The 25,648-nt window shown below is 40.6% G+C and overlaps 2 protein-coding genes across 3 annotated transcripts; one reads left to right on the top strand and one right to left on the bottom strand.

Moving 5' to 3' along the window:
- Positions 1-1,180: 1,180 nt before the first annotated feature.
- Positions 1,181-16,048, bottom strand: ppef2a (protein phosphatase with EF-hand domain 2a). The gene is made up of 17 exons (XM_071897702.2): positions 16,000-16,048; positions 15,634-15,642; positions 15,027-15,154; positions 14,876-14,930; positions 14,589-14,764; positions 13,662-13,776; positions 13,257-13,303; positions 12,671-12,837; positions 11,999-12,035; positions 10,918-11,067; positions 9,849-10,214; positions 7,955-8,140; positions 6,809-6,951; positions 5,733-5,839; positions 4,444-4,607; positions 4,094-4,181; positions 1,181-2,653 (listed from the first exon to the last, which is right to left on the bottom strand). Exons 1-17 carry the CDS (start codon positions 16,046-16,048, stop codon positions 2,400-2,402), a joined length of 2,241 nt encoding a protein of 746 aa, XP_071753803.2. The 3' UTR covers positions 1,181-2,399.
- A 2,596-nt stretch (positions 16,049-18,644) lies between these two features.
- On the top strand, positions 18,645-23,559 carry LOC139910435 (flavin reductase (NADPH)-like). 2 transcript variants are annotated; one of them, XM_078285329.1, is made up of 5 exons: positions 18,645-18,737; positions 19,924-20,166; positions 20,612-20,813; positions 22,145-22,309; positions 22,994-23,559. In XM_078285329.1, the coding sequence occupies exons 2-5, from the start codon at positions 20,032-20,034 to the stop codon at positions 23,149-23,151; spliced, it is 660 nt and encodes a 219-aa protein (XP_078141455.1). In that variant the 5' UTR covers positions 18,645-18,737; positions 19,924-20,031; the 3' UTR covers positions 23,152-23,559. The 2 variants fall into 2 exon arrangements, with proteins under 2 accessions (XP_078141455.1, XP_071753825.2); XM_071897724.2 differs by having other exon boundaries at positions 18,653-18,737; positions 20,023-20,166.
- The last annotated feature ends 2,089 nt before the right edge of the window (positions 23,560-25,648 follow it).

Here is a 25,648-nt window from a genome sequence, read left to right as displayed (position 1 = left end):
TGCCTGTTAGAACAGCTGAGGGAACCTCTAAGCCCATAATGGAGCAGTTCGTCCCTGTGGGATGACCCCAGTAAGCACACATCCCCCCCGAGGCTGGATAGGTTGCAGCAGGCAGGTTCAAGCTCATGACATTAAATTAAAACCACTCAGTTTAAGAATTCATATGCTGTTGCTTTGGACTAGAGGAATCAATGTTTGGGAACATAACTCTCTCCTAAACCTAGAGACTGATCTCTGGTGCCATGAACATGGAGTTGCTGACTGACTTTGTGGATTGTTTGTTTTAACCTTTACCAGTGAACTCTGGTTAATAGCAGTGATGACCAATAAGAGGCAGAGACATATTCCTACCAAAGTTCCCTATGTGCTCCCTCAGCTCCTTTTTCAACTTTTCCTAACTTTTCCCTTCACCAGTCTGACTTCACAGAGTCTCCTCTCTCGTGCCGGCCTACAGGACACACAGCATGTAAGCTCAGGTTTGTCTAAATGCTCCATGTAGCTGTTCTCATTCACGTTATTAAGATGAATAAGAGCTTATTCAAACTACAGGCAGCTGTGAGCGTGTTTTAATGTCCACCCAGTTCAAAGACATTCATTTGAAAGGAAAACTATACTGTCTTCACCACAGTAGCTTAGGGAGATAATGCAGTGATGGTTTTGTGTATTGCTGCATCTGAACTTCAGGGCGTAGTGCCTTTTCAAATGGGCTTGGTTTGTTTGCTCATGCTTTTTTTCCAATAACTCGTGCTTTCAATCAGTTCTTGTAAATTATTATTCTGTCTTAAAATTACAGAGGACATCTATCTCTTTATCAATAAACCCATTCTTCAATTCTAAAAGGCCACAGGCTACTGACTGATTCTCAGGCTGTAATGATAGTCTGTTGTGTGTGAACAACTGGTGTAAACGGTGTGTTTTTGCCCCCTGGTGGTGACTGTAGTGACTGTCTGGCTCCACCAAACAGCATCCAGTACATTCATGTCCTTTGGTAATTTACAGTAGTTATTTACAGTGGACATTTACATTAAGATTGCCACAGGCAATTGTGTGTATCCAACATGGGTAGTAAATTAAAAGCAAATGAAATACTGAATAGAAATGAAATAGCTGAAAATAGGAAATTGTTTTTTAATGATTATATCATTGTTATTGTTACTAAGTAAGTTTTATATTTCCACAATATACACCTTTTGGATGACAATTCTCTACATTAATTCATAAAATAATAACATCAATCTCATACCTCTCTCTCACACATACACAAACACACACACACACACACACACACACACACACACACACACACTCATAAATACAATCTAAAAATGAGACTGAAGTATTTACAGTTAAAGGTTTACATGCTTGGCATGCTGAAATATATATATATATATATATACATATATATATATATATATAGATTAACATTTACATCCAATGAGTTCAGAATGCCACTGTGGTTGTTAAATAACACTGGAGCATGCTGACACAGCTTCATAGAAAGCTGAAAACTGAGCAGGCCTAATCGAAAAAGACGAGCTAATCTAAAAATGAGCCATATTATTTCCATAACTTCAAGTACAGTGATGGGTCTGGGCTTCAAACCAACAATTTGGAGGTAGTCATATGTCCTGAAAGTCAATGAAAAAAGCATGAGTTCTCTGTTCTGGACAAGGTGAGGCCCGCATCCCGACTCCGACAAGGAGAGAGCCCAGTACACTGTTGGCAGTTGGCACTGATACAAAACATAATCAGTGCATAATCACTAGAAATTAAAATGAGTCCTATCACTAAGGCACCAGCAACATTTAGTTGCAATTAATTAGTGCATATGATGTAGGGCTGCACAATTAATCATGTATAATGGTATCTTGTAATTTTTGTTTACACAATTAATAATTGAAGCATACTGGCATTTCGGCAACAATGAAACCTTTCGTGTAATTATGAATGTCTGCTGTAATTTGAATTAGTCAAGATGTGGATATAAAATGCAAAAAGTGCATTCAAATAATTTCTTCATGCAGCCCTAATGTGATGTGTTTCATGTGTGTTTGTAGAGCGTGCCTTTGCAACAGTTTTATCTGTTCTACCTTAGTAAGAGAGACAAAATTCTTCTTCATGGTATTCTAAGCGTTTCTCTCACCTACACTTTCTCAGCGATTCCTCTGAATAAAATCGCTTTCTGCTTCAACCTGTGAAATGAAATTTCCCTGTCAAATCTCCTGACCTCTGACCTCTCTCTAATCCCATGTGATCCACACGGCTGTCGCTCAACAGCGCCTACGTCTAAATGTGCGTCATTAGAGCAGCTTATGTTCGCTATACCTCCCCTCCCCTTCGTAATCCGGCTGTTGACGAGTCCAAGGTCTCTCTCTTGTCATATCGGCACACCGGCGACCTCATATGTTGGGGTCCCCCTCCAGCTTGACGAGGTCGGGGGTCGTGCCCATGAACATGCTGCGGCCTCGCTCCAGGCGGCTCTTCTTGTCCGTGAGGCGGAAGGCCTCCATGAACTCGTGGATGTCGATGCTGCCGTCTTGGTTCTTGTCGATGGTGACGGCCAGGTCGGAGATGGCCTCGTCCGTGATCTCCATCTTTAGGTAGACGCTCAGCAGCTTCCACGTCTGCCTGAAGTCCTCCATGGTGATGAAGCCTGTTTGAGATATAGGGTCAAGGAGGAAGGACGAGGTTAAAAGTTGAGGAGAAAATGTAGATGGAGTAACAGGGATGGGGAAAGGAAGAGGAGGGGAAACAAAGGAGGAAAAATGGGGAGGTTGTATGAGGGAGAGGAAGTGAGCTAGAGGAGGAGGAGGCGGCAGGATCAGGAGTGAAAGACAGGAAGATGAGGAACAGTGGAGGAGGACAATGCGTGTGTGTGTGTGTGTGTGTGTGTGTGTGTGTGTGTGGGCGGGGGGTGGAGGGTCCAGTAGATCAGTGGGTTAATCCTCATCTTAACTGGGAGGATTCGGCCAGCCGTCACCTGCTGCTGAAGGCTTGTTTGCACGCTTCAGGTGGATTAACGGGTGACTGAACTCAGGTTAAACAGCACTGATTTCTAGCTGGACAATAACACACATATACAAGACCCTCACCCACTGTCTAACTTCACCCATTACCCATTTGAATTAGTAGCATTGTCAAGTTGTTGACCAGAGAAAATAAATGGGCATCTCTTTGTGTTCAAACAACACAAAAACAGACCTGGGAGAAGTCCTGGTCTTTGCTCTGTTTGACTGTCACTCCTTTTTAAAAGTTGAAATATTTTAGCACTTGGTACCCGAGTGCTGAAAATCTGTCAAACGAAAAATCCACCCTCTGATACTCTTCCACTGTTATACTGTATATCACCAATTTGTGATGTTCAATGCATTCCAGGAGTTATTTTGTGATGAAGTGTTGTAATCCTCAACCTGCCTCGTCTGCTTCTACTTCAGTTGGTGATTTCCTACGTTTCTACATTTCCCAGAATTACTTTCGACAACCCCCGGAGAACGGGTGTGAACTTGTTATATGTGTAGGTGGAGAGAGTGATGGTGATAGCAGAGAGAGAGGGTTTCCAGTTGAGAAAAGGTGAGTCACATCTCTTACTCAAAACGCAACTTGTCTTGTGGCTGCATTGCATTCTGGTCTATTGAGGCTATTGTCAGTGTAGAGATTGGTCTCTCTGCCTCTTCTACGATGGATTTCTCCCTGTATGATTATTGAACGTCGGTGCAAAATGGCGGCTCTAGAAAGAAGCCCTCGCTCTTTGATTCTGAGGGACTGACACCAAAACCTGACATTTACTGTTGATGTTTTAGATTCTGCCATCAAACCCCATTGTAGCTGTGCTGGAAATATCTCTATGTGATGTCACATTGTTTAAGTTTGGCCAGTTATCCACGGTAATGAGAAAAATACACAATAAACAACAAAATGTACCCAGAGAAAGCTGTTTTTTTAACAGTGTTAAAGTGTTTTAAGGTGGATTTTTCCTTTAAACTCTCCACATCCTCTTTCCATTGAAAAGAAAAAGAAGCCAGTTTTGTGAAGAAGTGTTCCTAGTAGACATGTAACCTATTTAATGTGGTTTAGTGAGAATTATTTCTTTTACCTGAGTTGTCTGTGTCGACTATTCTGAAGATGGTCTCCAAAGTGGAGCGGTGGCGGTACAAGGTCTCCAGCAGACTCTGGTCAATATGCTGAATGGGGAGAAATTTTTAATTTCATGAGAGAAAACTCCTACAGAAGGCTTTATCTTCATGTAAACACTGTCACTGTTCATGTATTTGACAGCAGAGCCATTAATTGTCTAAATTCTCTTTATGTATGGACCTTTCTTTGCAGTATTCTTAAATTCATACAACAAAATGCAATTTACCAGACACTAAAATTTCTCTGACCATGCCCTTTTATCGCTAACTAGCTTTATCACTAGTAAAGAGAACACTGATGCTTCATTACATCCATGTTGGGCTCTTTGATGGCGAGTTCGTTGAGCCAGTCCTGGTAGTCCAGCATGCCGTCGCTGGTTTTGCAGGTGAGCTGGGAGCGCAGCATCCTCCACGGCAGGCCCAGGTGCATCACGCTCTCCAGCGCCGTGGCCCAGTCGTTCAGAGACACCAGACCTGGAGGAGAGGGAGGGAGAGGAGGCTGAATCAGATGATCTAAAAGGTTTCATTCATAGTTTCTCATGAGCATAATGGAGTCCAGCAGCCTCTTGCGCCTGTTAAACTTCAAGCTTAACTCCAGACATTTCAACCTGGACCCTATTTTCCCATCGTTTTCCGTTATAAAAATAGATTCTGACCAAAATCTCGTCAATTGCTTCACTATAGAGTTACCTTTTCTTCTTTTTCAACACACTGATACTTACTCTGTAATGATGAGACATGTATATATTTCGTTTTCAGTTAATTTAGTTATGCACTACTTTACACAACGGTGTATGTAGACAGGCAGCCAGCAAGGAGTAAACTAGGAAGTGCTACAGCAATGGACAAGGTAGCATGAAAACTGTACAAGAGATGCATTGCTGTTTTCATTTACATCTTTTTACCAACATTGGGGTTGGAGCGTCCATTGGCCCTATAGGACTGTATTGGAGAGGTGCAAACCCAGGCAAGCAAGATGTAAGTAGCTCTATAGTGAAGCAATTGAGGAGATTTTGGTCAGAATTGGAAAAAGATGAGAAAAAAGGGTCTAGGTCAAAAAAATGCTTTAAGTTCAAATGTAGGCTAGTTTGAACGGAAGTGAGAATTTATCCGTTACTAAAATTTGTATTTAAAATTTTAGTTATATATAGTTTAATATATATATTACCAACAAAGATATAAGTTACAACTTAAAACTTATAGTCGTTGGCACAATTAAATCAATTTGATAGATGGGACAACCTGCTGGAGGAGCCAGAGGAACAAATACAGCAGTTTATGTTGGCTAAATGAAATGAAATCACTGAACTGATGAAGAACTGGTGCAACAGGTTGCAGTTTCTGTGAAACTGTCAAGTGTTCCGGGAGAGACATCAGCTGGGTCCAAATGTTTTGTTTTTTGGGGTTTGTTTTTTTTCTGAATGGGGATTATGAAGTTCAGAATAAATACAAAGGGGTGAGCTCACATTTCTTGCCAGTAAGACATTGGGACTCTTGAGAAATAAAAGGAGGAGGTAGGTGCGGGTGAGATATAAAATGAAAAGAGTAACACATGATCCGCTGAATACTGAATATGATTGTGAAATTCACACTACACACCTTTGTTTTCATTGTCAAATTCTTGGAAGGCACAGATGAGGTCTGACTTGTGCGCAAACAGCTGCTCCCGCAGGACTTTGAGGGCCGAGCGCTCTGTTCGCCCCACACTGTCGACAGGATAATAGCAGATATGACATGTAATAGCCAAATTTAAACTCATCCAGAATATCAACTTGCCACAACAGTACAAAGGCAGAACCCCAGCTCTCTCTCTAAAGGCAGAACAGTCAGAAAACAGCATTCCTGCATGCGATGGTTATCCAAAAAGACGAAAATTTGCTTTCCTATCCAACAGAGGTTCATGTCTGGGATTCTGATATCTCATGTTCAACATTCATGCCTAAAGTTTTACATTTATATTTTAGGCATTTAGCATATAGAGATGGGACGATATGCTTAGCTCATACGATTCGATAAACGATATGTGGTTCACGATTGGATACAACCACGACACGATGTAATAAATAAAAGTTAAATGACAACAAAGTCTGACTGTGCAGAATTATGTTTATTTCTGAGACACAAATCTTTCTAGCGATGGCATTGGCTTGCTAGAATGTAAACAACAATTCAAAAAATGCCATTACAAAGTGCAAATAATATAATGTTGATGGAGAGCTTGTGAAATTGTGATGGGCAAGCCGTCTCATTTGTAATTACTACAGCAGAATAAAATGTAGCTAATATCACGATTCATTTTTCTGCCCCATGATACGTACTGTCACATTTCTGTGTGTATGTTGAATTTTGATATTGTCCCATCCCTAGGCTTATCCAGAACAACTAACAATAAATATAAAAGAGGAGTGAAATTAAAGGGATGTACCGAAAACATTGTATGCAAATAAATGTTGTGCAAAGTCCACGAATCCAGCGTCGCACAAGTAAAAAAACTAAATTCTATCCTTGTCATGTTCATGTACTGATAACGATATAGATGTACAGAAATAGCAATGTTTGAAAGTACCTTGATATCCTATCCTATCTTATCCGATCTTATGTTCAATATAGAGTAAAACATTTGATTGTTTCAGAGCTGTAAAATGATTCATATTGTCTGAGGTTAATGTTTGTACCTCTGTCTGACGGTGAGCTCTCTGGTCATGTTGCTGGCCTGGTACTGAACCACATAAGGCACAAGGTCGGGCCCCAGCTTGACGTAGGCCCCCCTGTTGCTTCCCACATCGTAGTAATTTGAGGCAGAAAACAGAGTAAGTACCTAAATGAAATAAAACAAAAGGACAATACTTTTAGTACACCAGCTAATAACACATTAACAGCTTTGTAGGAACCATTCTAAAAAAAAAAGATGCTTTGAGAGATATATTTTGTGATTTGTATATTTGAAGCCTAAATGTTATAAATGGAGTTAGTGGTCTTTGGAGATTTATTTATTTGCGTCAACTCGTTGCTTTTTGCATGGACTTCAGCTCAGTAGTTGCACATTTTGAAACACTGAAGGAAACCAGTCAAGTGTCGATCTTAGTCACTGACCTTAAACATTACAGAATAATGGTGATATTATGATGGTGATGATGATTTGATGATTTGATTTAAAGTGTCACGCACCAGTTAGGTGCCCAGCCCACATGGGCTTACAAGACACTACAGTACATCACATACATACGTCCAACATGGCGACCCATACAATCAGCAAACCAAGTCCTGTATTCATATGATTGGAATATTTACACGTACTTAACGGTACAAAATACTTTGTCTTCTTTTCACGCTCTCTCTAGAAATTTAGCCAAAATAAAAACTTCTTCAATGAAAAGCCATCTTAACATATTACCTTCAGAAGACCAGAATAAATCTGAATTTTTCTCTTGTATTTTTTCAAAGAAAGGATTCCTCGGGTCACTATACCTTGTACAATAAAAAACAAAATGAAATTCATCCTCAATAACACCCAAATCGCACAGAGTATCGTTGATATGAAATTAAACATTACACACAATAACAATGAATCACACAAATACATGCTTCACTCTCGGCCTCATAACAAAGAAAAATGAGCCACCATCCAATTGCTGGTAAAATGCAACTGTGACTGGCAAGTTTGTCTATTCTACCATTTTGGTGTGTATCCAAACATCATTCAGAGGTCCCATGCTATTCTAAAAATCTAGGTGGCTGGTAAAATAGTGAACATGGCCAGTGAATTATGGGATTATGGGCCTGTTGTTGTGTTCTGCAGTCGGTCCTGTCTCTGTGCTCACCTTGCGGTTGTGGCAGAACTCGTAGCCGTCCTGTTTACACTCGTGGGAGCGGATTATGAGCTGCAGGTTGTGTCTGTTGAGGAAGTCCTCGGTGACGTCGGGCCCCCAGTAGCAGCCTCCGCCCCTCACCTCGTTGGGTACGCAGCCGTCCTGGGACATGGGGTCGCTCCACAGCAGGTCCAGGATCTGGTTGCACAGAAGACGACATGGAGGAGATTTTCAGTTTTAAAATATTGACCCTGTTAGAGAAATGAGTTATCCTGTAATAGGACATGTAACTTCACCAATAGTGACTCTCTCCAACTGCTTATTCCTCCTTCGTTAACTGAGTGAATAGATTATGTACACCATAAAATCTTCAGACACCTTTGTGCGTAGCGTCTTCAAGTTTCCTCAAGTTAAATGTAAGAGTTTTTAAGACCTTTATGCCAGTGATAATGAAACATAAGGCCAATTTCGCAACTGAAATGAATGTGAAAATGACATGTCAGTGTTACTGGGTTGATTTGTCACCGGAGAAACAATATTTTTTATGACTTCTAACACTGAATTTCAGACTTAAAATGCTACAAGTAAAGCCTTGACTTTAAATAATATAATACTTTTTCAGGACCTGTTTATGGCAGTGTGATGAAGGAGGTTTCCCCATGTTTTTGCCTTTTCTTTTGCCTGGTGAATAAACAGTAAGTTTGTCTGCCATACGGGTTGAAATCCTGACACAATCACAGGGCCAATCGTGATGAAATAAAGACACCGACACCTCAACGCATCATTGCAGATAGTGTTACCCTGAATGACTTACAGTGAGTGAGCAAGTTTGGACCCAAGCCAGCTAGAGAGTTAGAGAACCAGATGAGACCAAATCGGACCTGAGACATCAACAGCCTGTACTTACAGCGGGTGACAGCCAGTTTGAAAACAAGATTGAAATGAAGCTGGAGGGATTAATGACGTGGTGGATTACAGTATTTTGAGGCGCACACAAACACAACAAGCTACCTATTCTGAGGTTAGAGTTGATTACTGATGGAGGGTTTATTAGGGTGTCTTGGCCGTGACTCTGGACTGCTTTAGCACACTGGAGTCGAGCCCAGGCATTAAGATCATGGACTAGCATGAGCTTTGACCAAACTTAAAATAAGTTTTCCCCATGAGAGAGTCACTACCCAAATATTTCAGGTGGAACTCTTTGAGACGTAGGAGCAGCCAAAAACAGCTCTACATCGCACATTGAGGAAAAATAACAAATGCTATTCGGTGGATGGTTTTATCTGCCATACAGTTAATGGTTGGGTAACGACAGAATACTTGTGACAGCATTATGTATTATAAATACAAAAACATTTAACTGTATTCTGTTACATTACCTAAAAAATAATCTATTTGAGGATTACTTTTGGGAATACTTTTAAACAGAAAGCTGGTGTTCTATGTTTTGTGGCACAGAAGAAAATCTGTTTGTATGCAAGCCTGAAATAAAATTCCTGAACTTTGTAATTTTTCACTTGTTCTTATCTGTACATTTATACCTAAAATGTGGCAATCTGAAAGTGACCAAAAGTAATCAGAATACATTACTGAGTTTGGGTAATCCCTTGGATCATGTTACTGATTACAGTTTTGATGAAGTAAATAGTGACTGTAATGGAATACATTTTTATAGTAACCTGCCCACGAGTGCATTTTTAGGAAATCCCTAAACATGGAAGCATTGGTGCCATGCAATGCACATTGATCTAGACAGGGAATGTGACCTTTAACCCTGGCAGTGCTAGTGCAATACTCTACTGATTGAGCTTAAAGAAAAGTAGACAATGTTACAATCAAGTTAATGGGGATGAAAATGGCTCAGTGTGGCCATTTTAATCTAACAGTATCTGTGTTCGTCCATCACCTGTTTCCACTCCTCCTTGGCGACGTCGTTAGTGTCAGTGGATTCCTGGGACAAGTCGGAGGAGACGGACAGGTTCAAGTTTTTCTGCGAACTGCTGAAGCCCGAGTTGAAGAGGCCCGAAAGGCCCGCCTGCCGCCTGCGAATCTCCAGCTCCTCCTCCACGGGCACTTTCACGCGGTTGGAGAAGTCCTGCAGCGAGCGGTTCTGGAAGCTCTCCCGGGTGCCCAGGGGTTTGGGGAAGGTGAGGGACACCCGCCGCTGGTTCAACTTGTTGCTGGCCCAAACCTCGTCGTCCACGTCAGAGTCGACGGACATCCCTGCGGCGCTCTGGTGTCTCTTCTTCGGAGGCCTCAGAGCCGACACATACTGAAAAAACAGAGCAGGCCAGAGATTTGAGGGACTGTTGTAAAATTACTAAATTGGCTCTTTAAAGAATAACACAGTGACACGAAGTGATGTCCATGCATGGTTCCAGGCCTCTTATCTTTGGTTTGAACAAACTAAAAGTATCAGTGATCACAATTTTAATTGCTTGAGACTTGACTTGATGCATGAAGAGAAGACTTGAGACTTGACTTGGGTTCTGGTGACTTGGGACTTGACTTTGACTTGTACTTTGATGACTTGAAAAGGTTTCTAAAGTCTTGACAAATGATCTTGTGATTGTGTTAATGACTTCGATTGAAAGTGATGAGATTTGTTCCACCAGACAATTGAATTTAAACTCATGATGCTCTCACCAAGTTTTTATACTATTAAAACCATATTGTATTAAAAAGTCCTAGATTTTTTGTTTTCTACATTTTTCTAAGTTTTTCTTTCTAAATTGATACTGGACCCTTGATTTATGTTATGTTATACTCTACATTTAGACTTGAGACTTGACATTAATGACATGGACTTGACTTGGACTTGTGCCTCAAGACCTCAAAGTTGACTTGGTCACACCTCTGCCAAATATTTACCCATCCTCTTGTACCATTAAAACATCACAGTGTGCCTATATTATATCTGTTGCGTCCAAGGTTTTGGTCCAGTATCTATCAGTGAGTTTATGGTCGTTCCTCACATTGTGTCTGTCCACTCTGGCCAGGACAGAGAGGTCTGTGCAGTCGGAGATCCCTCCATGCAGGACCAGCACCTTCTGGTCGATCACCGTCGCCAAGGGCAACCAGCTGAAGATCTTCTGCAGCAGCTTCAAGATCCGTTTGCCGTGCATCTGTGGAGACACACAAACAGGAAATCCTTGAAGGCTTGTGGATTTGAGAAAAATAAGTCCCTAAAATTTTTTGGAAAATGAAAGGATGGCCTTGAAAGTACTTCTTTTTTTTTTTTTAAATATAGCACCCACATTCATCAATATGCCTCAGCTCTCTGGACTAGGATCAACATTTCACATCCTGAGGAAAATCCTGTGATGGGAATTTGTGTATCAGCAGTTTTAAAATGAATCATTTCTCCATGATTTCTTGGCATGACAAGATAATTAGTAAAAAAAATAAAAATAAATTAGACCACTGTAATATCTCATTTTGACCAATGTCGTGTTTGACCCCAAAACAAACCAATTTTGAGTCTTTGAATTTCACCAAACAAGAAGTACTTGAATTTTTAACGCACTTATCGCCCGATGAACTGACCTCACAACCTCTGTCCTTTTAAAGGAGTGCGTATCCAGCATTTGTGCACGTTGTGTGTTTGTCTACATTTGATAAAGGGCTGGGGAAAAAAAGCAAAAAGAAAAACATGAGGACGGTACATGTCAGTGTGGATGTGAACACCCTGTGAGCGTCTTCCTGTGTGGGCCGTCAGACCACCATGATCCTCCTGACTCACCAAACGCCAGGAGAGTCAGCTGTCCTGCTGTCGTCTTGTTTAACGACCTCAAATCCTCTTAGCTGCGAAGAGGAGTGACCCGCATTGTACGAGGAAACTGGCCCACACCAGCGGCCAAGTGGATTCCTATAATGGCTTTAAGCCTTAATGGGAATGTGTAGGCGAAGTGACTGCTGCAGTTTTAGGTGGTGACTCTAAAGGATACATTTTGCCTCTGCGTACCAGTTTGTTAAGCGGGATGAGGAGTTAATACTAAACAAAATAAAAGGCATGTCCTGAGATATTTAGGGTTGCAAACCTGCATAGAAACCTACCTTGTATTTAGTCAACACCTCTCTGGTAAAACCATACCTAAACCAGGAAGACAGAAACAAGAAAACATTAAACCACTTCTACCTGCCAGTAGAAGTTACATTATATTACATTACAAACACATGTTTCGCAGCCAAGCTCTGTTCAAACCCACAGAACTTTATTTTAAATTCTAGTCAAGATCCCAAGGTTTCCAAAGATACCAAATATGTCATGCTGAATTACAGGGAAACGTGTATAAAATGATGCACAAACATCTAGATTTGTTCCATTTGTTGTAATGGTGCAGCCATAAAAAATGTCAGCTTGGCTTTGAATATTTCACTCAATAAAAGCAGCTATAGTTTCAATGAAGCGTTGGAACAAGCAGATACAGAATATGTGTCTGACATTGTCGTACAGTATGGAGAAAATGTTTTTGTCTAATTTTGAAGATACTTAAGGGGAAATTTAAGGTGAAACGCAGGGTGCAGGCTGCTTTAATACCTTTAAAGTTGGAAACTGAGGATTCAAACAGCTGATTACACTTGATGAATTTCTTAAAGGAGAGCAAGCAGTGAAGCTTACAGAAATGTTTGCTATCCAGAGTGAGGAATTGAACCTTACTCTTGAACAGGGATGGAGTCATACATGGGATTTTGGGCTTTACCGTGTCCCAAGTAGACAGTTTTTACCTCAAGTTAACTATGTGGTCCTCATGGTTTCCTCGGTTCAGGTGGAGTTCACTGGGATAGAGCAACAGGAACGAAAACAGAATGAGGAGGATCTCGATAGAGTCTTTGCCCCGGTCCACAAAGTCTCCATTAAACACATAGGGCTTCTCCAAGGACGGCATGCCGTTCTACAGTGTAAACAACAGCAAGAGAAAGCACTATTAAAGTACAAATCCGTGATCCAAATATAAACAAATGGGCGGGCCCACCACAGAGAGCCAAAACACAGGATTACAGATTCCTTTTTCACACGCAAATTGATTTGCAGATCCTGAAGGAAACACAGTATGTTGCAACTAAATGTTCTGTAACTAAACATTTATGTTATACCTAAATATTTATTTTAGTTTTAACATATTTTAGAGCTTTGAAAGGTTTATGTTTGTTGGAGCAGACTTGTATTTTGATTTAAGATTAGAAAACTTTTACAACTTCCAGTAAAAATTTCCAGCTGCACTTTAAAAATGACTACAACTGTAAGTTAGGGGTAAGTTAGGGGCATTTCAACATTTTCAGCATTCAAAATTTTAGTAGATGATGTCTCTACCTTGTAGAATATCAGCAGCAGATCCTCCATCTGTCCATGCAAATCACCTGAATGAAATGAAGAGTTTTGTTAGTTCGTAAATTAGGAGTAATCTTTGGACATTTGCTTATAAAATAGTGAATTTTTTGAGGACAGAATCATTCATGTTTTCAAATATTGCCTGATGAATTCCAGGTAATATTTTTCCACAATATTTCGCAATAAAACCCTTCAAATAGAGATACGTAAATAAACTAACAGTTCATGAATAACAACTTAATGGAAAGGAAGTACATTCCTTGTATCAAGGGTGTCACACATTGTACTGTCCAAACCTTCGCAGAAAGAACAACCATTGTTTTAAAATGATTTCCTAGAAATTGCCTTGATGTACTGTGTATTAATCAGCCATTACTTCCCTCTCACCACAAATGGTGATTTCCTTGCTGTGGCAGGTGGAGACTCGACTGATATTTGGCAACATCCGGAGCAGTTTCCAAGTCTCCAGGAGGAGCTGGAGGACGTAGCGCGAGTGCAGCTGCTACTGGGAGAGAGACTAGTTAGCAAAAAGGATTTAGGGATAGGAGCAAATATATGAACACATAGTCATATTGCGATATTTGATAACTGATATGAATTGTGGTTCATGCAGGCAGAGCTTTTCCCCATAATTTATTTCTCAGTGCTTGAAAAAATGAGAAAAAATGAAATGCTAATGTGCAGTATTTGCTTGGTTTGAATATAATGATATTTTCTCCAACATGCAACTTGATTTGTAGGTCAGAGATTCTGCTCAACACCAAATAACTTGTTGAAGAGGCAGATGGGATGCCTTTCACCCTCAGAACAAAAAAAAGATGGCAGCTTTTTGCAATTTGGAACTTACAGCAGCCAGTTTCAAAAGATGTAGATATATCAAGGCACTTCAATTTGCAGATAAAGCATATATATTGAGGCAAAGGACTCGCATTCATCACTCTAATGAAGGCCTGTATGCAAATGTCTGTTTTATGAGCAAGTTCAAGTACCTTTGTATCCTGCTTTTGAAATTCAGTTCAAATACTAAACAATTCAGCGTGATACAGAGGGAAGTGCTACTTCAACATTTACAAGTACAGTAGTCAACACTGCAATTTTCGATCCCTATTTATAGATTACGTTTTAAAATGCTGATCATGTTATTGCCGAAGTGGCAACGAGAAAAAAAGTTTTGTTCTGAGTTATGTCCCACATTTCCTTCCTAAATTCTGCTCGGCACAGTGATATGAAACTGCTGAATGTGAATGCAGACTACTGAACCAAGACGAGGTTCCAGACTGGACAGAAACTGAATCGTCCACAGTTTTCACCTACCCTCTTGTCCCTGAAGGCCTCCACCAGGCCGGTGGCTTGCTCCACGGTGAGAGGGAAGGTGAGGTGCGGACCTGAGTAAAGCTCTGGCACCTCGATGTTCTTGTAGCAGAAGTACCTCTCCCACTCCGCGTCCCGACACACCTCGTTCTCTCTGAAGATGTGCGAGATCAGATTTCCTGGGTGGCAGAGGCCAGAGGTTAAACTCAGAGGTTCAGTTAACAGACAGAAACAATCAGAACATGTGAATCCAAACTCCAAACCAAGATAGATTAAAATGGAAATCTTACGTTCATTGCTTGACGGTGTGAAATTGTCCATGAGGTAGCCAAGGAAATTATAAAGCTGCATAGGGAAGAGAGATGATGGTTGAGCTTATAGATTAGTTTGAAAACCTGTAACATAGAGGACGATATTGGATTCTTTTTTGTAGTTTCTCACCTTTATCTGAGCCTGTTCACCAGAGTATTCGATGGACTGGAAGATGTGCCAGGTGTATCTGCGTCTCATCTCCGTACGGGCCACATACTGACGGTACCATCGCTGAATTAGCACAGCGGCTTTTATAGCTGGAACAGAGAATATAGAGAACAGCCAATCAGAAATGCTGTGCTCCATAGAGATACAGGGTGTCTGGTATACCCATGTCCCCAGGTATCAATTTGTATGTTTATCTATTTCTCTAAATTGTTGACTACAGCTACACTCAGTATGATTTTCTTCATTTGAAAATGGATGTTGCTTATTCTAGGATGAAAAAACTGTTAAGTAGCCTGATGGAAGTAACTAATTACATTTACTCCCTGGTTACTGTAATTGAGTGCCTGTTTTGTGTTGTTTTAAATGAACTACTTTTAACTTTTACTTCTTAAGTAGGTTTTTACACCAGTACTTTTGCTTCTACTTATCAGTATAGTAGCAGTACTTTTAAATTCCATTACTTTTTCCACTAGTGGCCCTGATCCAGAATATCTGTGGTTTTAGGTTATGGTCGACTTCTCCTATTTGACTATTCCAAGGTCAACAAGGAAATGGAGGTGTGGCTTACTTGTGACGGCTACATGCAGCACAGCAGAAAGGAGAAAAGAAACATAAATTCATAAATACAGCACACATAATACTGTAAGTGAAGCTGAGAGATGGCATTATTACACTACAGTGAAGTGACCAGCATTTACCTGGAACAGTAACAGCTCAGGACAGAGGGAACAAGGACAGAGAAACAAGAAGGAACTGTAGTTAGAATATAAAGGCAATGTAAACACACAATGACAAGGGAGGTTACTGACGAACATCCCTCATCAGAGATATGAAGCTTTTCTGTTTAGGCCGATTGACGATGACGATGTAACTCATTGAGTGCTAAACGGGTGTATCAGTCTCTTATTCGGAGCCGTCAAGAAGGCCGCGTTACCTTTTCCTTGTCTGTGGAACTGGTCGGACTTTGTGACGCCACATCCCATGACTGTTCCTGTCCGAACACACAAACACACATCACATCAGCCCACAACCTATCCCACTGGACATAATGAAGAGTTTTGTGTTCCAAGATGAAATATCCACCATCGGGGAAAAAACAGAGATGCCTACTAGTAAATTCTGACACGAAAGTAACACTCAATTTGGGAAAACATTTAAGTTATTAGCCACTGTAAGACCCTCATCAACCAAATGCAACATATTCAACTATATTTTTAAACTGTTGAATGATGAATTTCAAGTAATGTGTTTTTCTAAAAAGGGATATACAGCTTTTTGGAGTGAACCGGCTTCGTACAAAGCCAAGCCTGTCTAGGAAAGAGCAGAGCAGGAGCCGGGCAGCGTTCAGCTCCGTCCTGTAATCTCGTTATCTGCTGGTTCACTCCTAACCTCGCTGATTGGCCTCAATCCTGCAGCAGAGACCTGTTTGTGTCTGTATTTCTATGAAGGCTTACATTAAGACTTCTATGAAACTGAACCCTGGGGGGAAAAGGGGTACGGGTGTTCATCTTCATGACCCAGTGTTACTTTGATGAAATGGATGAAATAAATGAAATGAAATTTTATTGTAAATGTTATTTTGGTGTTTCAGGTAAACAAATGAACAAGGCGCAACTGCTGACACAAATAAAACATTACAAAGCCTAATAGAATTAAACCTGAACATGTTAAGATTTAGAAGATGATCTAAAGACCTGATCAAGATCAGAATATGACCAAAAATGAGAGATATTTGCATTTAACAGATATGTAATCTCCTGTCATTCTCTATTTAGCTACTACAGAAATATCCCCTAAAAAAGCACATGTGCTTTTTGGACACATGTTGATTATCACATGTGACTTTTGCACATTGTATTTTAACATAACATGACAGTTTTTACTTCAGATGTGAATGTGTTTTTTACACATGTGAAACATTTTTCAAATTTTCATCTGCCTTTACACATGACAGAATGCATTTCACATGTGAAAACTTAATTTCACATGCAAAGAGATCATTCACATGTGAAATTGTAATTTCCTCATGGGAACTGTGAAATTTCACATGTTCACCTATGAAAATCAAAACCAACATGTGTCCAACAGGCACACATGGTTTGAATTCACATGTGGGTTTTCACATGTGAATCCCTTTCTATAAGCGTCAACAAGTTACACTATACCATGACCAGAGGAAGCAGCAGCCTACTTACGCGATCACTTTATCTATCCAGTCACCAGTTCCCAAGTCGTTTGGCTGTCAGCTGTTTCAGTGAATATTTGACAGGCATTTGCTCTGCTGCATCCTCCACCAGTCCACTGATATCAAGTCAGGAACCACAAGAAGTCAGTTAGATCACTCATTCTAGACGGATGGATGACAAAACTACCTTAACAAACCCAACAGGTCACCACTGTGGCTTCATGTGTGCTGCTATTCCCCGTGTGCGGCTCTCCTAGTCTGTGCTGAAGCTGGTTTAGTCTTTGGTCCCTCAGTGTGATCGCATAATCAAGGCACCGAGCCCCAAGTGGATTAGTTGGGCTAATGACTTGATGCGGCTAGACCGGTCTTTATATAGGAAGATGGCAAAGAGCGCTGGTAAACATGGGTGACAAGAGATAGGCCAGCATCCATTTTTGGTAGCTGGCAGCTGCTTTTGGGAAATGCTTTTGATTACAGCTCCTTGTTTTGGAGTCTAGGTTTGTGTGTGTGTGTGGGTGTGTGTGGGTGTGTGTAGGTGCTCAGCTGTCTTTGTATTGGATAAATGACCAAGCAGCTCATCCAACAGGGTTTTTTGGCATGTTTCTAATGAAATCTTACCTAATCTTGACCAGAAATAGGTGACCTCCATCTTTTTGTCCTCCACGGAGTTCAGTTGTGGATCAAGATCACACCAGGTCTTGTTCGGGTAGAAGAAAAGTTTGAAAAGCTTGAAAATTTGAAAGCACTGTTCACATAATTTGTCCAGCTTTCAATTTGCCTGGTTTCTCTCTAATTTTAGATAAAACTTTTGACTTGAAATATTTTTTAGTCATGTCTTGTCTTCATTTTGTCAAAAAGAGTTATTATGTCTATTTATATGTGTCTAGACTGGTATGCGTATGTATATTTATGTAAATGTGAGTTTGTTTTGTGATGCGAGGTACAGACTTGGTTCTTACCTGTGCATGTGTGGGTGGGTATTGGCGCTATTGGTGTTAATGTTATTATATTCTATATTATTCACTTGTAGGCCTATTTTTGTTTGTTTTTTGTTCATTTATGTTGCATATTATTCATTTTTTTCCTGCGCCCCCCTCCACCCAATGTTTTGTTCTAATGGCTGTTTGTAGATTTCATTGTTATTGGACAAATAAATAATTGTTGACGAAAAAAAGTTTTCAGTCAATTACAATCTTTGTTTTAAATTGTTAGATCTATCTGCTGCTTAATTCTGATCACATACCTGAACCAGAGAAAAATATCAGTGGGCCTATATCTAAACCAAATTAGCTTTTGTGAATCGTGGTTTTACAGACACACCTGAACGTCGCGGGTCTTGAACGCCTCCTTCCGCGTGTACGTCAACCGGAAACGCATAGCAGCTTGTTGTGAAACCAAAACAGAGCGCCAACGCCAACATGATGCCCTTGGCTTGCTGTAAAACTGATTGGCAGTAAGATTTTTGCCAGACAATCAAGTATCCCATGGTGAGCAAGTCATTTCTAAATGTATGGAACTGTTCAGGAATTATAATTGTGAAATGAGATAACCTAACATCAAACTAGGCTACTGTCTGTGTTGCCCTGCTTGTTGGTAAACATAAATACCTCATAAAACATGAGTAAAGAGGTTTTCTGAGTGGTTTGGGTCCCTTCTTCAATTCAACATACTGTACCTCCACCAAACAGCACTTAACTATAAACAAAAGTTGAACTGCTACAACTTCTTCATCTGTAAGGCCGTTTATTTAGTTTTCAGATTCCCTTGGGGTGACAGCGAGCAGTGCCAATCAATTTTTAAAGTACGGGGAATCCTGAACAATATTGTACTGTTATCTGTGCAGAATCATTGAATGCAGCCTTATCCCCAGAAAAATTCCCCTCTGTGTTTTACCCAAAAACAGTCACATGTGAACTCAAAGCACATGTGCTTGTTTGACACATGCTGGTTTGCACCCAGTCCATCAACCCACCAGGGTTCCCAGCACTAATATTGGTTTAATTGCCTTAAACATCAAGAATAGTAGGCTATATATGAGGTTGTAGTCTTGTCCTCTAAAACTTGAACATGGCAGTCAGGGGCCTCAGCTCAGATCTGCTTCTCTGCCGTCTTAATATTTGTCCTTAACTACCATGATGTGCATCCTCAGGCTCAATTCATAATCAAGATAATTAGAGATTCCCTTGGCTTGGTTTCTTCAGTGAGCATCTGACCAACCCGCTCATCCTGGTTCACTGCTGCAGAAGTAATCCATTTGGACTGGTCTGGATACAACAAAGACAGACAGTGTTTGTTGTGCGCCCGTCAATAAATGGACGTTTTCATCTTCTTCCTGGCACTGCTGATTTGGCACAATCATGAGAACAAAGTTGAGATGAGATGAGTTGAGTTACAGACATGTCGCCTACTGCTGTCTACTGTTTGGCCAGACTGTGGTGCTCCTATGCTGCATTCAAGACTTGCTGATCAATGAATCCTTGTGCTTAATTGTGCACATATGTGCTAAACTGTAGATACTGTATCAACAATTTGGTCAGATGCGTTGGTCATCATTGTCTGCAGGAGGTTTCATAGTAAAAATCATCTTAAACAGGATATTTGCTAACTGACGGCTCTAAATTCAACAGACAGGGCTTTTTACTGCACCATAATAAAATGCAATTTCACACTTAGGAGTTGCGAAATGGGTTGGGAACCTCCCCGCAGACTGAGAAGGCAAACGACCAACGCTTTATCCACTGATCAGCCCTGACTGAGCGCTGTTTTCGCCAGAGTCTGAGGATGAAGATAGCTGTGCTGGGAGCCACGGGACAGACTGGACAGCATCTGGTCAACCAGGCGCTGCAGCAGGGTCACATCGTCACCGCCATAGTCAGGAACCCAGGGAAACTCAGTGTGCAACATGACAGACTCAAGGTACCGTATCCTCAAGTCAATGTGTCGGCTGTGCTGTGCTGCATGCCTTCAGTGCAGGTGATTACCTCTGTACCCTGCCTGTTGGGTTCAAGGTTTACTGTCACTGCGATGTCACATGACAGATGTTTTATGCTTATTTGGCAAGTGATAATAAGGCAAAACAGTGGCAGAGGAGTGGTTAAGTGCAGCTAATCCTTTTCAGCATCAACCGGGTGACTGCTACAGCAAGAATATAGTTCTTCTTGGTTGGCTCTAACAGCCGGGTGTGTGATTACACTGTTGACTTTACTACAAGACTCAGTGTGTACACTATATATGGAAGATGTTCGCTGACTTTAAAGTTTATTGTTGATGCACTGCTTCCGAACTGACTTAGCGAGAGTATCTATGAAGCGAACTGTGACCCCGATCGCAAATCTCTTCTTGTTTCCCGCTCTGCTGTCAGGTGGTGGAAGCTGATGTTTTCTCAGCAAACAGTTTAAAGGCTCATTTCAAAGGGCAGGATGTGATCATGTCCTGCCTCGGCTTCCCTGCCTGCTTCCTCTCTGGGGTGACGGGCTACACCCTGTCCATGAGCGCAGTGGTCAGCGCCATGCGGGAGGCCCGGGTCACCAGGATCATCACCATGACCTCCTGGTACACCCAGCGTAAGTCCACTGGATATGTGATATGTGATGCTCTAGGCCTGTTTTGATTTGTTGAAGGAAAAATCCACCCTTGGATACTTTACACTGTTACATGTAATCAGTTTGTGATGTCAAATGCATTGCAGGAGTTACTTTGTGGTGAAGCATTGTAATTTTACTTTTTCGGCGTACCCACTTTCCCTCAACCTGCCTCGTCTACTTCTACTTAAATTAGTGATTTCCTACATTTCCCAGAATGCCTTTTAACAACCCCCAGAGAACGGACCTGAACTTGTTGCTTTCAGTGAAAGGTCTATAGAGCTCAACAGTGACCGGCCACTTTTGAACGGCTCCGGTTCCAGGAAGTGAATTTCCCATTCATTCCTCCATTGACTTTTCAGAAAATCCTTATATAAAGAGTTTTAAGCCTGTAACCAAGCCAACCAACTACGAGATGAATCGTGACCATAAAACATTTGATTCGGAGCAAAAAAAAATTGGAAAACAGAGAAAAAGGCAACGTTTTTCAAATTTTTTTTTTGTTGCTTTTTTGCTTTTTTTATTGTCACGATTCATCTCGTAGTTGGTTGGCTTGGTTACAGGCTTAAAACTCTTTATATATGGATTTTCTGAAAAGTCAATGGAGGAATGAATGGGAAATTCACTTCCTGGAACCGGAGCCGTTCAAAAGTGGCCGGTCACTGTTGAGCTCTATAGCTAGCTAGCCAATGAGTTTGTGAACATTGGGGCGCGTCTGTGATCGCAGCTGCGCCCCTTGCAGCTTTCTTGTGGCTGCATTGCATTCTCGTCTATTGTGGCTTCTGTCAGTGGAGAAATTGGTCTCTCTCCTCTTCTACGATGGATTTCTCCCTGTATGATTGTTGAACGTCGGTGCAAAATGGCGGCTCTAGAAAGAAACCCTCGCTCTTTGATTCAGAGGAACTGACACCAAAACCTGACATTTACCGTTGATGTTTTAGATACATTAATAATTTTCTGCTATCAAACTCCATTGTAGCTGCTGGACATATCTTGACGTGACGTCACATCATCTGCGTTTGACCAGTTATCCACAGGAATAAATCAATACCCCACAAAACATCAAAATGGGCCCAGAAATGCAAAGTATATTGCATATTTTTTTTAGTTTTAGGGTGGATTTTCCATTTAACAATTCTGTACAGTCAGTTGTGTGTTATTAAAGTGTTGAGCACATTTAAGCCTGTTTATCAGAATGAAAAGTTCATTCCATTTAGAAGATTTCATTTCTTTAAAGATGAAAAAGACCTCAAAGTCTAGATACATTTGAGAGCCAGTATACTTGTATAAGTTTCATTGTTTTCTTTTCTCAGCTGAGTCTGGAGCTCAGTCATCTTTGCTCATCCGGTTCCTCCTGCTGCCGATGATCAGAAGCGTCCTCAGCAACATGTACGACATGGAGCACTTTCTGAAGAAGACTGAGGATGTCACCTGGACTGTGGTTCGCCCGCCTGGGCTGAAGAACCTGCCCGCCTCAGGTAACACAGACAGGCAGTGGCCAAGAGGAGAGGAAAACAAACCATATCCACAGATTCAATATCCAGTTTCAAGTCACAGTGAAGCCGCATTTTGAGAGCATCTTGCCTCCTTAATGTGATGAAACAGGATGTTGGAGCGGGCATAACGCAGGGAGGGATCATTCAAAACTGTAAACCAATGGGAGATCAGTTAGGAAGAGAAAGACCGTTTTATTTGATGGGAGGGGCAGAGGGGCGGGACTGTTCAAAAATCTGTGAAGGTTTTATTGGTTGGAATTTTTATTTCTGCCTCCTGGTACACGATGATGTCACCACTAAAGATTTCCCATTTTGCCAGGAAGTAAACCTAATGAGATTTTGATAGAAAAATACAATAAAATACCCTTTTTTGGCATAAATTGTGAAATAGGTGTGTGGTATGATAGAATGAGCTAAAAAGACAAAAAGGTCATTTATCATTGCAGTGTGACTTAAAAGGGCCTTAGGATCCATTTTGTCACAGTGCAAGCTCTTTAGCACGTGCTTTTATTACTTCATGCAGTGCTTATGAGAATTAATCGGTCCTTGAGGGTCAAACAGACATTTTGGTGTACTGTGGTGTGCTTTTCACTTGCTAGAGGACCAAATGAAAATGTAAATGTAACGTAAATGACTCCTAATGTTTTGTCTTTGCGTCTTCTGCAGCTCAAGAGTTCCTGACCCATGAGGGCTACTTTGTTCCTGACTCCAGTGGGAATCCTGCAGGCAGTACGGTGGCTCGGGGAGACGTGGCACGCTTCATGCTCTCTCTGCTCAACAGCAATGCCTGGGTCAAGAAGGGAGTCGCCATCGCTACCAAATAAGAAACAAGAAGCCAGCGTCGTTATTAACAAAACGTGCTGTCTTTTCCCTGTGTGCTGATGGGATGATTGCCTTAATTAGTCCAATAATGTCTGATTGATATCTTTTTATTTAGTCTTGTTTAACATTTTTGAAAATCTTGCTGAATATGAATAGGATTTATTTCATTTCATTTCACAAGTGTATGTTTTTCACGGTCATGCCACTACTCTGAGAGTACAGTAAATCAAATCACATGTGATTGTATTACACGGTTTTGCCCACATGAGGGCAATGTTGTGCAACATATTCAAAGAAGCATTTCATTTTCAAAAATGTACTGTTAGTTCTGTAACATAAAAGCATAAACAATGTTGTATGTAGAGATACATATGGTGTGTTCTAAATACACATGCAGTATCATAGATATGTTGAGGACTTGTTTGAAAGTTTCATAAAAACGCACACATTTTTCTTTATTTTTACTATTTTTCACATTTTAGAATAATAGCAATGACATCAAAACTATGAAATAACACAAATAGAATTATGCAGTGACCAAAAAAGTATTAAAGAAATCAAAACTATCTTATATTTTAGATTCTTTAAAGTAGCCGCCCTTTGCCTTGATGGAAAGGCAAAGGCTTTGGAAAGAAATTCATACATAGGCATCAACTTCACTATGTTAATTTGCTTAGAAACAAATTTCAAGCATTTAAGCATAAGCCTTTAGATCAAAATGACTTTAAGATAATGAAAAACATAGTACATTCAATCAGGTGTGTCCAGACTTTTGACTGGTAGTGTATGTGAACTAATTTTGCTTATGGTAGTGTTTAGCAGTTTTTTGAGCCCAAGCTTCAACCTCCGCTCTTGCTCCCTGAAGTCCCCTAGCTTTTAACCCTTATGTATCCAGGGAAAGATGATGCAGCACACATGCTCTTTTTCAGCATTGCCAGTCTTGATCACATTCACACAGTTACATCTATTCACAGCTAGGAGTCGCCCAGTACAACCAGTCTGTGATTTAGAGCGAGGGATTAGAAAGGGCTAGGCAGAACTTCCAACTAAACTGATGGTATATATATGATGTAGATATTCTCAGAAAGTTTTTAAGGCATTGCCTAATAACCTGTTTTGACAACATTTCAGAGGCCAGATCCAGCATTGATGAATATCAACGGAATAAGTTTACAATGTGGTTTACATGAAGGCATAAAAACAATAACAGTAAACTATGTAAGGAGGAGATTAAAAAAATAGGAACCACAACCAAAAGAAAATAGCTTAGAATGAAAATAAATGCATGAAACAGAATAAACAAAGAAAAAACAACAACACAAAAACAAGACTAAGAGTGGACAAAATCAACAATTACATAAAAACAAGGTGATAAAAATGTGTTTTAAGAAGTGATTTTAAACATGATACTGAATCAGTGATCCTACATTAATCTGGCAGGGATTTCCACAGTCTAGTGGCCCTGATGGCAGAGTGCAATCACCTTTACTTAGGACTGCTGGCTTTCTATCCTGCCAGGTAGATACCTGAATTCACCTGGTGTCCTCGGTCTACATTTGTCCCTGATTAGATGGCAGGAATGAAAACCTGTCTATTTAGTATAGACATGGATGGCTGTGCATATGCATGGTATGTGCTGTTTGGTTTGTGTACGCCCTGTTTGTGTTTGGCACTGTGTCTTGCATTGCTTGTGATGTTTCTGTGCTAAAGAAATTTGCCAGAGTGGAATTGATAAAGAACAAGTCAAACATCGGGAACTAAAAGGTCTGCAGTGTAGCAAGGGGCCAGAACTAGCCATACTTTAAAAATGATCAGTAAAATCTTAAAATCTGTTCTAACTGGTAAACAGTGCAGAGATGCTAAAATTCAGGTTTATTGGCACCAGTTAAAATCGTAGCTGCTGCATTCTGAATGAGCTGGAGATGTGAGCGACCTTTGACCTGTGCAGGAACAGAAGGAACTGCAGTTGTCTACACAAGATGAAATAAAACGATGCATGAACTTCTCTGAGTCTGTGGAGGACAAAATAACTTGGTGTGGGATATGTTTCTCAGTTGTAGGACAATATTACTCTTTAACTTGTTCTTCTGAAGTCAAGTTACTGTCACAAATCACTTCTGGCCTCTGTCTTTTTTTTTGAGCCAAATAAGACTTGCAGTTCTGTGGAGAGCCAGAGATACTCATCCAGTGCTTCTGGCAGTCTATTAAAATTGTATGACTATGTCAAATGCTGCGATAAAAGGATTAGGAGCATACAGTCTCCATTACTTGAAGAAAGGCGGTCTCTGTGCATTGTAGTTGGCTAAAACCTGATTGGAATCTCAAGAATGTTTAAGATAATCGAGTAAGAACTTCTTCTAAAATTGTTAAGTGAAAACTAGCTTAATGCAAGTTACAGTACATGTTTGTCAGCTGTGAGCAAGTAATGTAATCATTTTAAGTGTTTTCCATGACTGTCATGGATACAGGCAACAGCTCATATTTTAGCGACACATTTTA

Source organism: Centroberyx gerrardi, chromosome 8, assembly GCF_048128805.1.
Source record: "Centroberyx gerrardi isolate f3 chromosome 8, fCenGer3.hap1.cur.20231027, whole genome shotgun sequence".
Lineage (NCBI taxonomy): Eukaryota > Metazoa > Chordata > Actinopteri > Beryciformes > Berycidae > Centroberyx > Centroberyx gerrardi.
Note: the sequence above shows the minus strand (reverse complement) of the source record. Positions and strands in the feature narration are given on the sequence as shown.